This window comes from Aquarana catesbeiana, linkage group LG09 (genome assembly GCF_042186555.1).
Source record: "Aquarana catesbeiana isolate 2022-GZ linkage group LG09, ASM4218655v1, whole genome shotgun sequence".
Lineage (NCBI taxonomy): Eukaryota > Metazoa > Chordata > Amphibia > Anura > Ranidae > Aquarana > Aquarana catesbeiana.
The window spans coordinates 321,868,723-321,885,454 of NC_133332.1; the positions used below are offsets into that span (position 1 = coordinate 321,868,723).

At 45.3% G+C, this 16,732-nt stretch overlaps 1 protein-coding gene across 1 annotated transcript in view; it reads left to right on the plus strand.

The window, feature by feature from the left end:
• Positions 1-16,732, plus strand: part of LOC141108844 (uncharacterized) — a 69,577-nt gene that overhangs the window by 39,615 nt on the left and 13,230 nt on the right. Inside the window, exons 10-11 of the mRNA XM_073600807.1 lie at positions 1,392-1,515; positions 15,378-15,542. Coding sequence (XP_073456908.1) covers positions 1,392-1,515; positions 15,378-15,542 — 289 coding nt within the window. The remainder of the gene's footprint in view (positions 1-1,391; positions 1,516-15,377; positions 15,543-16,732) is intronic.

The following is a 16,732-nucleotide window of genomic DNA, read 5'->3' on the forward strand; positions in this document are numbered from 1 at the left end:
TAGCAAGGAGGACCTAATAAAGGGGGTCCAACCCACTACTAGCAAGGGGGACCTAATAAAGGGGGTCCAACCCGCTACTAGCAAGGGGGACCTAATAAAGGGGGTCCAACCCGCTACTAGCAAGGGGGACCTAATAAAGGGGGTCCAACCTGCTACTAACAAGGGGGACCTAATAAAGGGGGTCCAACCTGCTACTAGCAAGGGGGACCTAATAAAGGGGGTCCAACCTGCTACTAGCAAGGGGGACCTAATAAAGGGGGTCCAATCCACTACTAGGAAGGAGGACCTAATAAAGGGGGGTCCAACCTGCTACTAGCAAGGAGGACCTAATAAAGGGGGCCAACCCACTACTAGCAAGGGGGACCTAATAAAGGGGGTCCAACCTGCTACTAGCAAGGAGGACCTAATAAAGGGGATCCAACCTGCTACTAGCAAGGAGGACCTAATAAAGGGGATCCAACCTGCTACTAGCAAGGAGGACCTAATAAAGGGGGTCCAACCCACTACTAGCAAGGGGGACCTAATAAAGGGGATCCAACCTGCTACTAGCAAGGGGGACCTAATAAAGGGGGTCCAACCTGCTACTAGCAAGGGGGACCTAATAAAGGGGGTCCAACCTGCTACTAGCAAGGGGGACCTAATAAAGGGGATCCAACCCGCTACTAGCAAGGGGGACCTAATAAAGGGGGTCCAACCTGCTACTAGCAAGGGGGACCTAATAAAGGGGGTCCAACCCACTACTAGCAAGGAGGACCTAATAAAGGGGGCCAACCCACTACTAGCAAGGGGGACCTAATAAAGGGGATCCAACCTGCTACTAGCAAGGGGGACCTAATAAAGGGGGTCCAACCTGCTACTAGCAAGGGGGACCTAATAAAGGGGGTCCAACCTGCTACTAGCAAGGGGGACCTAATAAAGGGGATCCAACCCGCTACTAGCAAGGGGGACCTAATAAAGGGGGTCCAACCTGCTACTAGCAAGGGGGACCTAATAAAGGGGATCCAATACTCTACTAGAAAGGTGGACCTAATAAAGTGGCCGGGGAGTGTAGACAACCAGTCATGCAAGGACTCATTCCTATCCAAGAGGAGATCTGGTAAGTCAAGACAAAACCTTTTTTTAGCTTTAAAAACATCTTGAAATAGGTCATTGGAAGTGTTAAGATTTCTTTTAGGATTCTCTTCCTGTCTGTGACCCCGTTAGGGAGATATGCCATCACTTCCTGTCCCTGTGACACCAGTACAATAAATGGAGAGTAGTTGTCACTACAGACAGCAATAGGACATTGTCGGAAGTTCTTCCTCACTCTACTAAAAATCTTGCCATCTGTGTCCCTGTTGGGGAGACTTCCCATCATTTCCTGTCCTGACAAATCTCTCTTTTCCTGACAGACTGTCTGAAGATAACTTGTTGGAGGATTTTGACAAACTGCAATCTCGGGTGAATGCAATGCAGAAGAATCTGGCTGTACACGAGGAAGAAGAGCTGAGACGACAAATGGAAGAATTCTTAGAGGTAACACCTCACTGATCAAATATTTTATAAGAAATCGTGAACGTGATTTTTCTGGCAGTATGTTCTATGTGTGTGTTATACTCCATCTCTGGTTTTATTTAAATTTAATGAGTGCCCTACCAATCATAGAAATAAAAAAAAACAGCTCCGGCTGCAATACTCACCTCCTCTCCAGTGCTGTCCCCCACTGACCTCTTCTAGGTTCATTCAGCCCACCTCAGGGGGCGCAGTATCACGTTGTTCTCCAATCACAGAACAATGATACAGCGGGTGGTTCTGATGTCTTTGTGTCAGTGACACTCTCTGCATCGAGAACCACTTAGGGCCAGAGAAGAGGAAGGGAAATGATGAACCTGAAGACATCTGAAAGAAGTTCAGTATGTAGTAATAGAGGGCAGGAGGAGTGCAGAGGAATTAAGTCCTGTCAGCACTTGTCAAACGGTTGTTAGCACAAGGTCTATCAAGATCACAGCAGAGCAGGTAGGTTGTTCCAGGCCTGTATGTACAATAGAAACTTCGGCTAAAGCACACATTTATCATATGTTCTAGGGGGAGTAGTACTTCTGGGGGAGTCAATGGTGGAGAAGGATCTGAGTGTTCTGGTAGATATAGACTTCGAGTCAATGGTGAGAAGGATCTGGGTGTTCAGGTAGATCATAGACTTGGAGTCAATGGTGAGAAGGATTTGGGTGTTCTGGTAGATCATCGACTTTGAGTCAATGATGGAGAAGAATCTGGCGGTTCTGATAGATCATAGACTGGAAATCAATGATGGAGAAGGATCTGGGGGTTCTGGTAGATATAGACTTTGAGTCATTGGTGAGAAGGATCTTGGTGTTCAGGTAGATCATAGACTTGGAGTCAATGGTGAGAAGGATTTGGGTGTTCTGGTAGATCATCGACTTGGAGTCAATGACAGAGAAGGATCTGGGGGTTCTGGTAGATCATAGACTGGGAATAAATCATGGAGAAGGACCTGGTGTTCTGGTGGATCATAGACTTGTAGTCAATGATGAGAAGGATCTGGATGTTCTAGTGGATCATAGACTTGTAATCAATGATGAAGAAGGATCTTTGTGTTCTGGTGGATCATAGACTTGGAGTCAATGATGGAGAAGGATCTGGGTGTTCTGGTGGATCATAGACTTGGAGTCAATGATGAGAAGGATCCGGGTTGTTCTGGTGGATCATAGACTTGTAGTCAATGATGGAGAAGGATCTGGGTGTTCTGGTGGATCATAGACTTGGAGTCAATGTTGGAGAAGGATCTTTATGTTCTGGTGGATCATAGATTTGGAGCCAATGATGGAGAAGGACCTGGGTGTCCTGGTGGATCACAGACTTGGAGTCAATGTTGGAGAAGGATCTTTTTGTTCTGGTGGATCATAGACTTGCAGTCAATGATGGAGAAGGATCTGGGTGTTCTGGTGGATCATAGACTTGGAGTCAATGATGAAGAAGGATCTGAGGTTTCTGCTGGATCATAGATTTGGAGCCAATGATGGAGAAGGACCTGGGTGTCCTGGTGGATCACAGACTTGGAGTCAATGTTGGAGAAGGATCTTTTTGTTCTGGTGGATCATAGACTTGCAGTCAATGATGGAGAAGGATCTGGGTATTCTGGTGGATCATAGACTTGGAGTCAATGATAGAGAAGGATCTGGGTGTTCTGGTTAATCACAGACTTGGAGTCAATGATGGAGAAGGATCTGGGTGTTCTGGTTAATCATAGACTTGGAGTCAATGATGGAGAAGGATCTGAGATTTCTGCTGGATCATAGATTTGGAGTCAATGATGGAGAAGGACCTGGGTGTCCTGGTAGATTATAGACTGGGAGTCAATGGTGGAAAAGGATCTGAGTGTCCTGGTAGATCATAGACTGGGAGTCAATGATGAAGAAGGATCTGGGTGTTCTGGTTAATCACAGACTTGGAGTCAATGATGGAGAAGGATCTGGGTGTTCTGGTTAATCATAGACTTGGAGTCAATGATGGAGAAGGATCTGAGATTTCTGCTGGATCATAGATTTGGAGTCAATGATGGAGAAGGACCTGGGTGTCCTGGTAGATTATAGACTGGGAGTCAATGGTGGAAAAGGATCTGAGTGTCCTGGTAGATCATAGACTGGGAGTCAATGATGAGGAAGGATCTAGGGGATCTAGTGGATCATAGATTTAAAGTCAGTGACAGAGAAGGATCTGGTTGTTTTAATGTGGAATATGCAGTTCAGTTTTTGGCACTAGTTTACAAAAATGATATCGGAGAATTGAAGAAAGTGCAGAGAAGGAAACAAAACAAGAGGCATGGAGGAGTTCAGCTATGAGGAAGGATTAATGGAACTGAATGTATTCTTTCTTGAGAAGAGAAAATTGAAGAGGGATATGGTCACCATGTAGAAAAACATAAAGGAAACTTGATGCAAATTTGTTTATTTTAGGGCAATTACTTCTAACTTCCATCGTGACGGGCGGACGCACAACCATCCGATTAGGAGCCATCCCAGCTCCCTTCCCTATATCTCCCTACTTAGGGTACGAGTTACCAGTCTATATTGCCCTAATTGTGTGGTCCACTCCTCCTACTGGTATTGTCCGTCTGGGATCTGGCACCCAGGGACAATCCGCACCAGTTGGTCTAGCGGTTGTTGTCCGGTGAATGGTGGTGATTGCCTTATTCTTTTGAAATTTTAATAGTAGTTGAAATGAATCAATGATATCGTGTCTAGCCCTGATGAAGCGAAAATCCTTTTGCAAAACATGTTGGCTGTTAGTCGTATGAATTCTGATATCTACTACTGGATGGTCATATGCCTATATATGTGTTGCTATTTCTATTTTAATTATGTCTAAATAAACATTGTCAATTTTTTATCAAACTTGTTTGATTTTCACCTACTAGACTCAGTACTTTCCTCTAAAATCCCATTTATTCGGAGAAAGGGTATTTCCCCCCTTTCCCCCTTTTTTATAATATATGTTGAACAGGGATTGGAAAATTTATCTGAGCTATCCCCTGGCATAGTCCAACCATCTTCCTTTAATTAAGGATTTATAAGTAATAACACCAGAGATTGTCGATCCAGGGAGCGATTACCTTAGGTGACCAGGAAGTAAGGTTGTCCCTGGATCCAGCTTTATAAGGGTTTTTTGCCTTATACTGGATCAGCTGGAGGTTTCAGTTCTGAAGATGCAGAATTCTTTATATTACATTTGTCTTGTGATTAAACTCTATGGGCATGTGCCTTTTTTCACTATGTGTCTTTTTTATCTATTGTAAGATATACAGTGTTAATGCATTATGGAAAGATATAGACAAGGATCCCTTGAAGCCCTGTGAAATATTAGCCCAACATTTTTCTAAGTTGTTATTTCTGGAGCGGTGGTTTCCTTGCTTTGCTCTCAGAACCATATTAGGGTTACAGAAGCGACGATGAAACTCCGCGTGGCTTCCTCTCTGCTGACTTGTTTTTAATTCGAACTCTGCTTCTCATCAGCCTTTTATTTAGACGTTCCCTTGTTGTGTTCACACCGGTCTTGGCTCTGATTATAAAGTGGTGTAATGGAAGCAGCTGAGGGCTAGACTTGTATGGATTTAGTGGCAGATTTATTGGGTAGTATGACTATTCCACTGTATGCATGGACACCACACGGAAATTCATAGTATCACAGGCTAAGTATATGTACACTATATGGACACCTATACATCACACCTATATGATATTGTTGAATACATTGTGTACATTTAGTGGGCTCTTCATGGTGTGCACAAATCTCCCATTGTGAACCATGGCCATTAATATGGAGTTGCACCCCCTTATGCCCATTAATCTTTGAGTCAACCCCCTTTCCCTCCAATATGAAGTCCTGTGTGACCTCCTAAAAGCTCCCTTTCCACAACCTTCACCATTAATATGGAGATTCCCCCATTGTGGCCAGAACATCCTCCACTCTCTGGCAAGACTTTCCACAAGATTTTGGAGGGTGTCTGTGGGAATTTATACTCATTTGTGAGGCCGGGTACTTCTGTTGGATGAGAAGACCCAGATCACATGTTGTGCCTCACTTTGGGCGACAAAAAAATAACAAAACCAGGCTCGCCATTGGCCTTCTAATTCACCCCAAATGTATTCCATAGGGTTGAGGTCAGGTACTGATGTTTGACAAGAAGACATTATACCATAGGTCCTCCAAAAGTAGGGTTGGGGTCAGGGCTCTGTGCTGGACACTTATGTTCTTCCACACCAAACTGGTCACACTATGTCCTTATGGAGTTGCCTCCCATCTCCCCATGGCTATTAATATGGATTTGCATATTTTTGGCAAATAACACCATCCACTCTTCTGGGAAGACTTTCCATAAGATGTTGAAGGGTGTTCAGTATGGCTGAGGTCAAAACTCTGAGCTTGTTGGACATCCCAAAACCATGACCATTAAATTGGAGTTGTCCGCCTTTATCCTGCACTGTTTTGGGAATGCTTTCCACAAGGTTTTGGTGAAAGCCTTCCTACAGTTGGTCAGCATGCCTGCCAACAATCCCTCAGTTGAAGAGGCTGTCCCTCTTTTGGAACCACATGGCCTCCAATGTTCTGGGAAGATTTTCCACAAGAATTTGAAATGTGTGCCCGTTTGTGAGGTCAGGTACTGATGTTAGATGAGAAGACCTGGCTCACCACCAATTCATCAAAAATTCATTCAGTAGGGTTAAGTTCAAGGCTGTGTGCTTGTTGGGTGTCCTTTTTTCAAAACCATGGCCAATAATATGGAGTTGCCCCCCTTGAGACTACAACATCTTACACTCTTCAGTGAAAGCTTTCCACAAGATTTTAGAGGGTGTCTGTGGGAATTTGTGCCCATTTGGTTGGGTGCCCCCATTAATTTGTGCCCCCTTGGGTGAGAAGACCTAGCTCACTCCAATTCATCCCAAAGGTGCTCAGTGGGGATGAGGTCAGGGCTCTGTGTAGGACACTGGAGGTTCCTCCACATCAACCTGGTCACACCATGTCTTTATGGAGCTATGGAGCTGGCTTTGTACATGGGGGGGGGGGGGGGTGCACAGTCATGCTGGAACAGAAAAGGGTCTTCACCATACTGTTACCACAAGACTGGAAGTGCAAAATTGTCTACAATGTCTTTGTATGATGGAGTTCTAAAAGGACTCTTTAGGTACTGATGTTGGATGAGAAGACCTGGGTCACGATCAGCGTTCCGTTTCATCCCAAAGGGGTTCAGTAGGGTTGAGTTGTGGGCTCTGTACTGGACACAAGTTCCTCCATGACCTCAAATCTACTGAACACCTTTGGGATAAGATGACATTTTCCCAAAGGTGTTCTGTAGGGTTAAGGGCAGGTACTGATGTTGGATGAGAAGACCTTATACCAAAGGTCTTCCAAAAGTAGGGATGAGGTCAGGACTCTGTACAGAACACTCGAGTTCCTCTACACCAAACTGGTCACACCATGTCTTTTTGGAGCTGGCTTTGTACACAGAGGGGAATGCAGTCATGGGGGGAACAGAAAAGGGTCTTCACCAAATTGTTACCACAAGGTTGTAAGACCACAATTGTCTACAATGTCTTTGTATGATGGAGTATTACCAGGATCCTTCACTGGAGACACCTGATCTCTATCATTGGAGGGGGGTTCACATACATTTGGCCATAAAGGTCAGGGGTCAGGTGTCCATACCTGCCCATATATTATACAGATCAGAATAAATGCAGGAAGACAGCACAGATACAGTAGACGTTGTTAGCTGCGTTCTCCTGGTTTCGGCTTCCTCTTGCTTTTATTCATGAAGTTTATTTAATTTATTTTTAATCATGATTTGCGGTTTGATTCCTCCCATGATGTGAAATGGTTTCTTGGACGATGAGAACATTGGACTGATCTTATCTATCCACAAGAAACACATTTTTCCCTCAACATCCTTCCCAAAACATTTTCAGATGGACTGTCCTGTGTATGGCTGTTTTGGCTTCCGGAAGCACAGATGGAGCATGAACATTTGGATTAGATTCTTCCCTCCCTATTATTACTATTATTCTTGTGTTCAGCGGTTTCCTAATTAAAGAAAAATGTATTTCTTTGGGAGAACACAATAGTCTCGGGGTCATTAACACACATTGCATTGATTTTACTCGCTTCTGCCCCCTAGATATGAGAGAGGCCCCTACACTGACTTCCTCAAGATGAATGGTCATTGGAGGGGGATCTGCCTGCTGTGTCATGTGATCAGCCCAACAACACCCCTGTGGTCACATGACCAATACAACCCAACTCCAACTGAAATAATAGCCATCCCGGCACTTATTAAACTTAAATAAAAGCTTTCATTGCAATACTCTGCTTCTCTCTGGTGCTGCCCCCTCAGGCTCACCACTCCGAGGTCCAGCACTGGTCTTCTTCAGGAGGGAATGATCCTCAGCATCCTTCAACTCAGTTCCTATGAAGAGGAAGACATTACAAGAAAAGGTCCTCTCTGGTGCTGCTCCTCAGGCTCAAAACTCAGAAGCCCAGCAATGGTCTTCTTAAGGGGTGAATAATCCCCAGCATCCTTCAACACACCTCCTATGAAGAGGAGGTCATTACAAGAAGAGGTCCTCTCTGGTGCTGCCCTTTCAGGCTCAAAACTTGGAAGCCCAGCAATGGTCTTCTTCAGGGGTGAATAATCCCCAGCATCCTTCAACACACATCCTATGAAGAGGAGGACATTACAAGAATAGTTCCTCTCTGGTGCTGCCCCCCTCAGGCTCACTACTGGCAGCTCTAGCACTGGTCTTCTTCAGGGGTGAATAATCCCCAGCATCCTTCAACTCACTTCCTATAAAGTGGAGGACATTACAAGAAGAGCTCCTCACTAGTGCTGCCCCCCTTGGGCTCACCACTCCGAGGTCCAGCATTGGTCTTCTTCAGGAGTGAATGATCCTCATCGTCCTTCAACTTACTTCCTATGAAGTGGAAAACATTAACAGAAGAGCTCCTCTCTGCAGGATTCTAAACTGCCAACTGCAGAGGAAAAAGAAGAGCCATCATGTGACCGAAGAACAAGGAGATGATCAGAGACTGCAGACATAATACAGGAGATGATCAGAGACTGCAGACATAGTACAGGAGATGATCAGAGACTGCAGACATAATACAGGAGATGATCAGAGACTGCAGACATAATACAGGAGATGATCAGAGACTGCAGACATAGTACAGGAGATGATCAGAGACTGCAGACATAATACAGGAGATGATCAGAGACTGCAGACATAATACAGGAGATGATCAGAGACTGCAGACATAGTACAGGAGATGATCAGAGACTGCAGACATAGTACAGGAGATGATCAGAGACTGCAGACATAATACAGGAGATGATCAGAGACTGCAGACATAGTACAGGAGATGATCAGAGACTGCAGACAGAATACAGGAGATGATCAGAGACTGCAGACATAGTGCAGGAGATGATCAGAGACTACAGACATAGTACAGGAGATGATCAGAGACTGCAGACATGGTACAGGAGATGATCAGAGACTGCAGACATAATACAGGAGATGATCAGAGACTGCAGACATAGTACAGGAGATGATCAGAGACTGCAGACATAGTACAGGAGATGATCAGAGACTGCAGACATAGTACAGGAGATGATCAGAGACTGCAGACATAGTACAGGAGATGATCAGAGACTGCAGACATAATACAGGAGATGATCAGAGACTGCAGACATAATAGAGGAGATGATCAGAGACTGCAGACATAATACAGGAGATGATCAGAGACTGCAGACATAATACAGGAGATGATCAGAGACTGCAGACATAGTACAGGAGATGGTCAGAGGCTGCAGACATAGTACAGGAGATGATCAGAGACTGCAGACATAGTACAGGAGATGATCAGAGACTGCAGACATAATACAGGAGATGATCAGAGACTGCAGACATAGTACAGGAGATGATCAGAGACTGCAGACATAGTACAGGAGATGATCAGAGACTGCAGACATAATACAGGAGATGATCAGAGACTGCAGACATAATACAGGAGATGATCAGAGACTGCAGACATAATACAGGAGATGATCAGAGACTGCAGACATAATACAGGAGATGATCAGAGACTGCAGACATAATACAGGAGATGGTCAGAGACTGCAGACATAATACAGGAGATGATCAGAGACTGCAGACATAGTACAGGAGATGATCAGAGACTGCAGACATAGTACAGGAGATGATCAGAGACTGCAGACATAATACAGGAGATGATCAGAGACTGCAGACATAGTACAGGAGATGATCAGAGACTGCAGACATAATACAGGAGATGATCAGAGACTGCAAACATAGTACAGGAGATGATCAGAGGCTGCAGACATAATACAGGAGATGATCAGAGACTGCAGACATAATACAGGAGATGATCAGAGACTGCAGACATAGTACAGGAGATGATCAGAGACTGCAGACATAGTACAGGAGATGATCAGAGACTGCAGACATAATACAGGAGATGATCAGAGACTGCAGACATAGTACAGGAGATGATCAGAGACTGCAGACATAGTACAGGAGATGATCAGAGGCTGCAGACATAGTACAGGAGATGGTCAGAGACTGCAGACATAGTACAGGAGATGATCAGAGGCTGCAGACATAATACAGGAGATGATCAGAGACTGCATACATAATACAGGAGATGGTCAGAGACTGCAGACATAATACAGGAGATGATCAGAGACTGCAGACATAATACAGGAGATGGTCAGAGACTGCAGACATAATACAGGAGATGATCAGAGACTGCAGACATAGTACAGGAGATGATCAGAGGCTGCAGACATAATACAGGAGATGATCAGAGACTGCAGACATAATACAGGAGATGGTCAGAGACTGCAGACATAATACAGGAGATGATCAGAGACTGCAGACATAGTACAGGAGATGATCAGAGACTACAGACATAGTACAGGAGATGATCAGAGACTGCAGACATAATACAGGAGATGATCAGAGACTGCAGACATAGTACAGGAGATGATCAGAGACTGCAGACATAATACAGGAGATGATCAGAGACTGCAGACATAATACAGGAGATGATCAGAGACTGCAGACATAATACAGGAGATGATCAGAGACTGCAGACATAATACAGGAGATGATCAGAGACTGCAGACATAATACAGGAGATGATCAGAGACTGCAGACATAATACAGGAGATGGTCAGAGACTGCAGACATAATACAGGAGATGATCAGAGACTGCAGACATAGTACAGGAGATGATCAGAGACTACAGACATAGTACAGGAGATGATCAGAGACTGCAGACATAATACAGGAGATGATCAGAGACTGCAGACATAGTACAGGAGATGATCAGAGACTGCAGACATAATACAGGAGATGATCAGAGACTGCAAACATAGTACAGGAGATGATCAGAGGCTGCAGACATAATACAGGAGATGATCAGAGACTGCAGACATAATACAGGAGATGATCAGAGACTGCAGACATAGTACAGGAGATGATCAGAGACTGCAGACATAGTACAGGAGATGATCAGAGACTGCAGACATAATACAGGAGATGATCAGAGACTGCAGACATAGTACAGGAGATGATCAGAGACTGCAGACATAGTACAGGAGATGGTCAGAGACTGCAGACATAGTACAGGAGATGATCAGAGGCTGCAGACATAATACAGGAGATGATCAGAGACTGCAGACATAGTACAGGAGATGATCAGAGACTGCAGACATAATACAGGAGATGATCAGAGACTGCAGACATAATACAGGAGATGATCAGAGACTGCAGACATAGTACAGGAGATGATCAGAGGCTGCAGACATAGTACAGGAGATGATCAGAGACTGCAGACATAGTACAGGAGATGGTCAGAGGCTGCAGACATAATACAGGAGATGATCAGAGACTGCAGACATAATACAGGAGATGATCAGAGACTGCAGACATAGTACAGGAGATGATCAGAGACTGCAGACATAATACAGGAGGTGATCAGAGACTGCAGACATAGTACAGGAGATGATCAGAGACTGCAGACATAATACAGGAGATGATCAGAGACTGCAGACATAATACAAGAGATGATCAGAGACTGCAGACATAATACAGGAGATGATCAGAGACTGCAGACATAATACAGGAGATGATCAGAGACTGCAGACATAATACAGGAGATGATCAGAGACTGCAGACATAATACAGGAGATGATCAGAGACTGCAGACATAATACAGGAGATGATCAGAGACTGCAGACATAATACAGGAGATGATCAGAGACTGCAGACATAGTACAGGAGATGATCAGAGACTGCAGACATAGTACAGGAGATGATCAGAGACTGCAGACATAATACAGGAGATGATCAGAGACTGCAGACATAATACAGGAGATGATCAGAGACTGCAGACATAATACAGGAGATGATCAGAGACTGCAGACATAATACAGGAGATGATCAGAGACTGCAGACATAATACAGGAGATGATCAGAGACTGCAGACATAGTACAGGAGATGATCAGAGACTGCAGACATAATACAGGAGATGATCAGAGACTGCAGACATAATACAGGAGATGATCAGAGACTGCGGACATAGTACAGGAGATGATCAGAGACTGCAGACATAATACAGGAGATGATCAGAGACTGCAGACATAATACAGGAGATGATCAGAGACTGCAGACATAATACAGGAGATGATCAGAGACTGCAGACATAGTACAGGAGATGATCAGAGACTGCAGACATAGTACAGGAGATGATCAGAGACTGCAGACATAATACAGGAGATGATCAGAGACTGCAGACATAATACAGGAGATGATCAGAGACTGCAGACATAATACAGGAGATGATCAGAGACTGCAGACATGATACAGGAGATGATCAGAGACTGCAGACATAATACAAGAGATGGGAAATCAAATGTCAGTTGTCACCAGTACAGGAATAGAGGGGAAATCTTCTTATGGGGACACCACTATAGGACAGAGATAAGTGAGACTCTCCGGGAAGTTTCTCTGATGGGACATAACAGAGAAGAAGTCCCCCCTCCCCCCTCCGGGGTTCTCACCGCTCTCGGCTCTCTCCATTACTAAAGATGGAAGTTCTGACTCTGACATGAAATAATTGTTCCAGCAGAAGGAGATCCCGGACTGATGAAATAGGCGATGTGGGGGGGGTATTAGTTCTGCTCGGGTGCTGCCCCCTGGGGGAAGAACAAGGAATTGCTGGCGTTGTTCGAAGATTATTAGTAATAGGGATCAGCACGGCGTTCCTCGGGGGGGTTTCCTGGTGGTGACACCGGAGGATCGTATCTGTGTAATCTCCATCTAAAGCCCATATGACAAGGTGACAACCTCCTCCTTTTAAACCTGAACATATATGGATTACACGGGTTCTGGGGCTCATTTAATGCAGATTATTAGTAATAATTAACACCAAGTGAGTTTAATTACTACCTTAATCAGCCCCAGAATCTGTGTAATTCATATGTGGAGGTGACAACACAGGAGGACAATTGGGAGGCAGGAAGTGTTGTCACCCGACAACAATAAGTGGCCTCCATGGCGGGATCACCGGGGATTTTTTTAATGAAAGCTGCAGATTTATAAAAATGACATGAAGATGTTACAGATTATATGAGATATTAGTGACAGGTTTTCCATCAGCTTTAAAGGGTAACTCCACTTTCATGGGGAAAAAATAGCATATATAAAAAAAAAAACAAAAAAAAAACAATATATCGTATACAATCCCCACACAAGTCATATTGTAATTGAATGTTATTAAAAATTCCCTTTCCTTTTCAATCTGCAGCCGCTGTCATTACCTGTAAAATCCAATATGGCCACCTGGAGGCGCTTTGTACACAGAGCGCCCCCCCCCCACCCCCCACCACCCAGAAATCGAATTTCCTGCTTCTGTGATTGGCTCGCTCATTTTCCCAGAAGTCCGCACCAAGATACAAGTCAGACGTTGGGCATCCCCTGCAACACAAATGTCATTTTTTGGGTGAGGTAATCACGTTTAAGGGATGCAGATCCCGCCACTTTTTCCACATTAGAGCCCTGCAGGTGCAGCAGCTGATTGATAATTATAAAACCACTCCCATTCACATTCCCTCAGAGAAACAAACAGATATTTCTTCAGAATAACAAAAGTAGGAATTTGTTACAAAGTTTATTTCATTCCCTGCAATGTACAGAGAGCACCCAGAGGGGGGAGGGGTTACACTGGTGAAAAGTGAAAGCTGATTGGTTGTTCTGACTGATAGCACTTCTTATTTCCATACATTGTATATGGTGTGTGAATTGTACGGTATCTGACAAAAGTAAGTACACCCCTCAGTGACATTTGTGTAAATCTTTTCTTCTCTCTTTTCATGTGACAACACTGAAGAAATGACACTTGTCTACAATGTAAAGTAGTGAATGTACAGCTTGTATAACAGTGTAAATTTACTGTCCCCTCAAAATAACTCAACACACAGCCATTAATGTCTAAACCGCTGGCAACAAAAGTCAGTACACCCCTAAGTGAAAATCTCCAAATTGGGCCCAATTAGCCATTTTCCCTCCCCGGTGTCATGTGACTCGTTAGTGTTACAAGGTCTCAGGTGTGAATGGGGAGCAGGTGTGTTAAATTTGGTGTTATCGCTCTCACTCTCTCATACTGGTCACTGGAAGTACAACATGGCACCTCATGGCAAAGAACTCTCTGAGGATCTGAAAAAAAGAATTGTTGCTCTACATAAAGATGGCCTAGGCTATAAGAAGATTGCCAAGACCCTGAAACTGATCTGCAGCACGGTGGCCAAGACCATACAGCGGTATAACAGGACAGGTTCCACTCAGAACAGGCCTCGCCATGGTCCACCAAAGAAGTTGAGGTCACGTGCTCAGCGTCATATCCAGAGGTTGTCTTTGGGAAATAGACGTATGAGTGCTGCCAGCATTGCTGCAGAGGTTGTAGGGGTGGGGGGTCAGCCTGTCAGTGCTCAGACCATATGCCGCACACTGCATCAAATTGGTCTGCATGGCAGTCATCCCAGAAGGAAGCCTCTTCTAAAGATGATGCACAAGAAAGTCCACAAACAGTTTGCTGAAGACAAGCAGACTAAGGACATGGATTACTGGAACCATGTCCTGTGGTCTGATGAGACCAAGATAAACGTATTTGGTTCAGATGGTGACAAGCGTGTGTGGGGGCAACCAGGTGAGGAGGACAAAGACAAGTGTGTCTTGTCTACAGTCAAGCATGGTGGTGGGAGTGTCATGGTCTGGGGCTGCATGAGTGCTGCCGGCACTGGGGGGCTACAGATCATTGAGGGGACCATGAATGCCAACATACTGTGACCTACTGAAGCAGAGCATGATCCCCTCCCTTCAGAGACTGGACCGCAGGGCAGTATTCCAACATGATAACCACCCCAAACACACCTCCAAGACAACCACTGCCTTGCTAAAGAAGCTGAGGGTAAAGGTGATGGACTGGCCAAGCATGTCTCCAGACCTAAACCCTATTGATCATCTGTGGGACATCCTCAAACGGAAGGTGGAGGAGCGCAAGGTCTCTAACATCCACCAGCTCTGTGATGTCATCATGGAGGAGGGGAAGAGGACTCCAGTGACAACCTGTGAAGCTCTGGTGACCTCCATGCCCAAGAGGGATAAGGCAGTGCTGGAAAATAATGGTGGCCACACAAAATATTGACACTTTGGGCCCAATTTAGACATTTTCACTTAGGGGTGTCCTGACTTTTCTCAGATACTGTATGTGTAGTAGTGGTATATACATTGTATATGGTGTATTGCAGGACGCGGAGGAGCAGCTCCATGACGTACAGAAGGAGACGGATGAGTTGCGCTCCTGGAAGCGGACTCTGGTGGACTTCCTGTGTGAGGACGAGGAAACCTTCCGCATGGAGGAATGCTGCAAAATCTTCAGCTGCTTCTGCCAGAAATTCCAGACCGCCATAAAGGTGAGCGAGGGGGGGAGGGGGCGCCAGCTTGTCCGATGCAGAATTTGTCTCAGATGATCCATTGCTATGGGCAACGACACCGGTAACGATAGAATGACTGAAAAGAGAGAGAGACAGGAGCTAAAAGAAGCACAGAATGGAGGCATGAGGGAGAATTACCGTATATACTCGAGTATAAGCCCACCCGAATATACGCCGAGGTACCTAATTTTACCACAAAAAAACTGGGAAAACGTATAGACTCGAGTATAAGCCTAGGGTGAGAAATGCAGCAGCTACTGGTAAATTTTCAGGATGCGGTGTGGCAGGGACAACACAGAGGCTGCCGGCGTCACTGTGCCCATCATTGCAACCTCACCGTGCCCATCATTGTAGTCTCACGCCCATCATTGAAGTCTCAATTTGCCCTTCATTGCAGCCTTAATGTGCCCATCATTGCAGCCTCATTGTGCCTGTCATTGCAGCCTCAATGTGCCCATCATTGCAGCCTCAATGTGCCATCATTGCAGCCTCAATGTGCCATCATTGCAGCCTCATTGTGCCCATCATTGCAGCCTCATTGTGCCATCATTGCAGCCTCATTGTGCCTGTCATTGCAGCCTCAATGTGCCCATCATTGCAGCCTCAATGTGCCGTCATTGCAGCCTCAATGTGCCCATCCTTGCAGCCTCATTGTGCCTGTCATTGCAGCCTCAATGTGCCCATCATTGCAGCCTCATTGTGCCTGTCATTGCAGCCTCAATGTGCCGTCATTGCAGCCTCATTGTGCCTGTCATTGCAACCTCAATGTGCCCATCATTGCAGCCTCAATGTGCCATCATTGCAGCCTCAATGTGCCCGTCATTGCAGCCTCATCGTGCCCATCATTGCAGCCTCAATGTGCCATCATTGCAGCCTCATTGTGCCCATCATTGCAGCCTCATTGTGCCCATCACTGCAGCCTCATCGTGCCCATCATTGCAGCCTCATCGTGCCCATCATTGCAGCCTCAATGTGCCATTATTGCAGCCTCATTGTGCCCATCATTGCAGCCTCATCGTGCCCATCATTGCAGCCTCAATGTGCCATCATTGCAGCCTCATTGTGCCCATCATTGCAGCCTCATTGTGCCTGTCATTGCAGCCTCAATGTGCCCATCATTGCAGCCTCAATGTGCCTATCATTGCATCCTCAATTTGCCCTTCATTGCA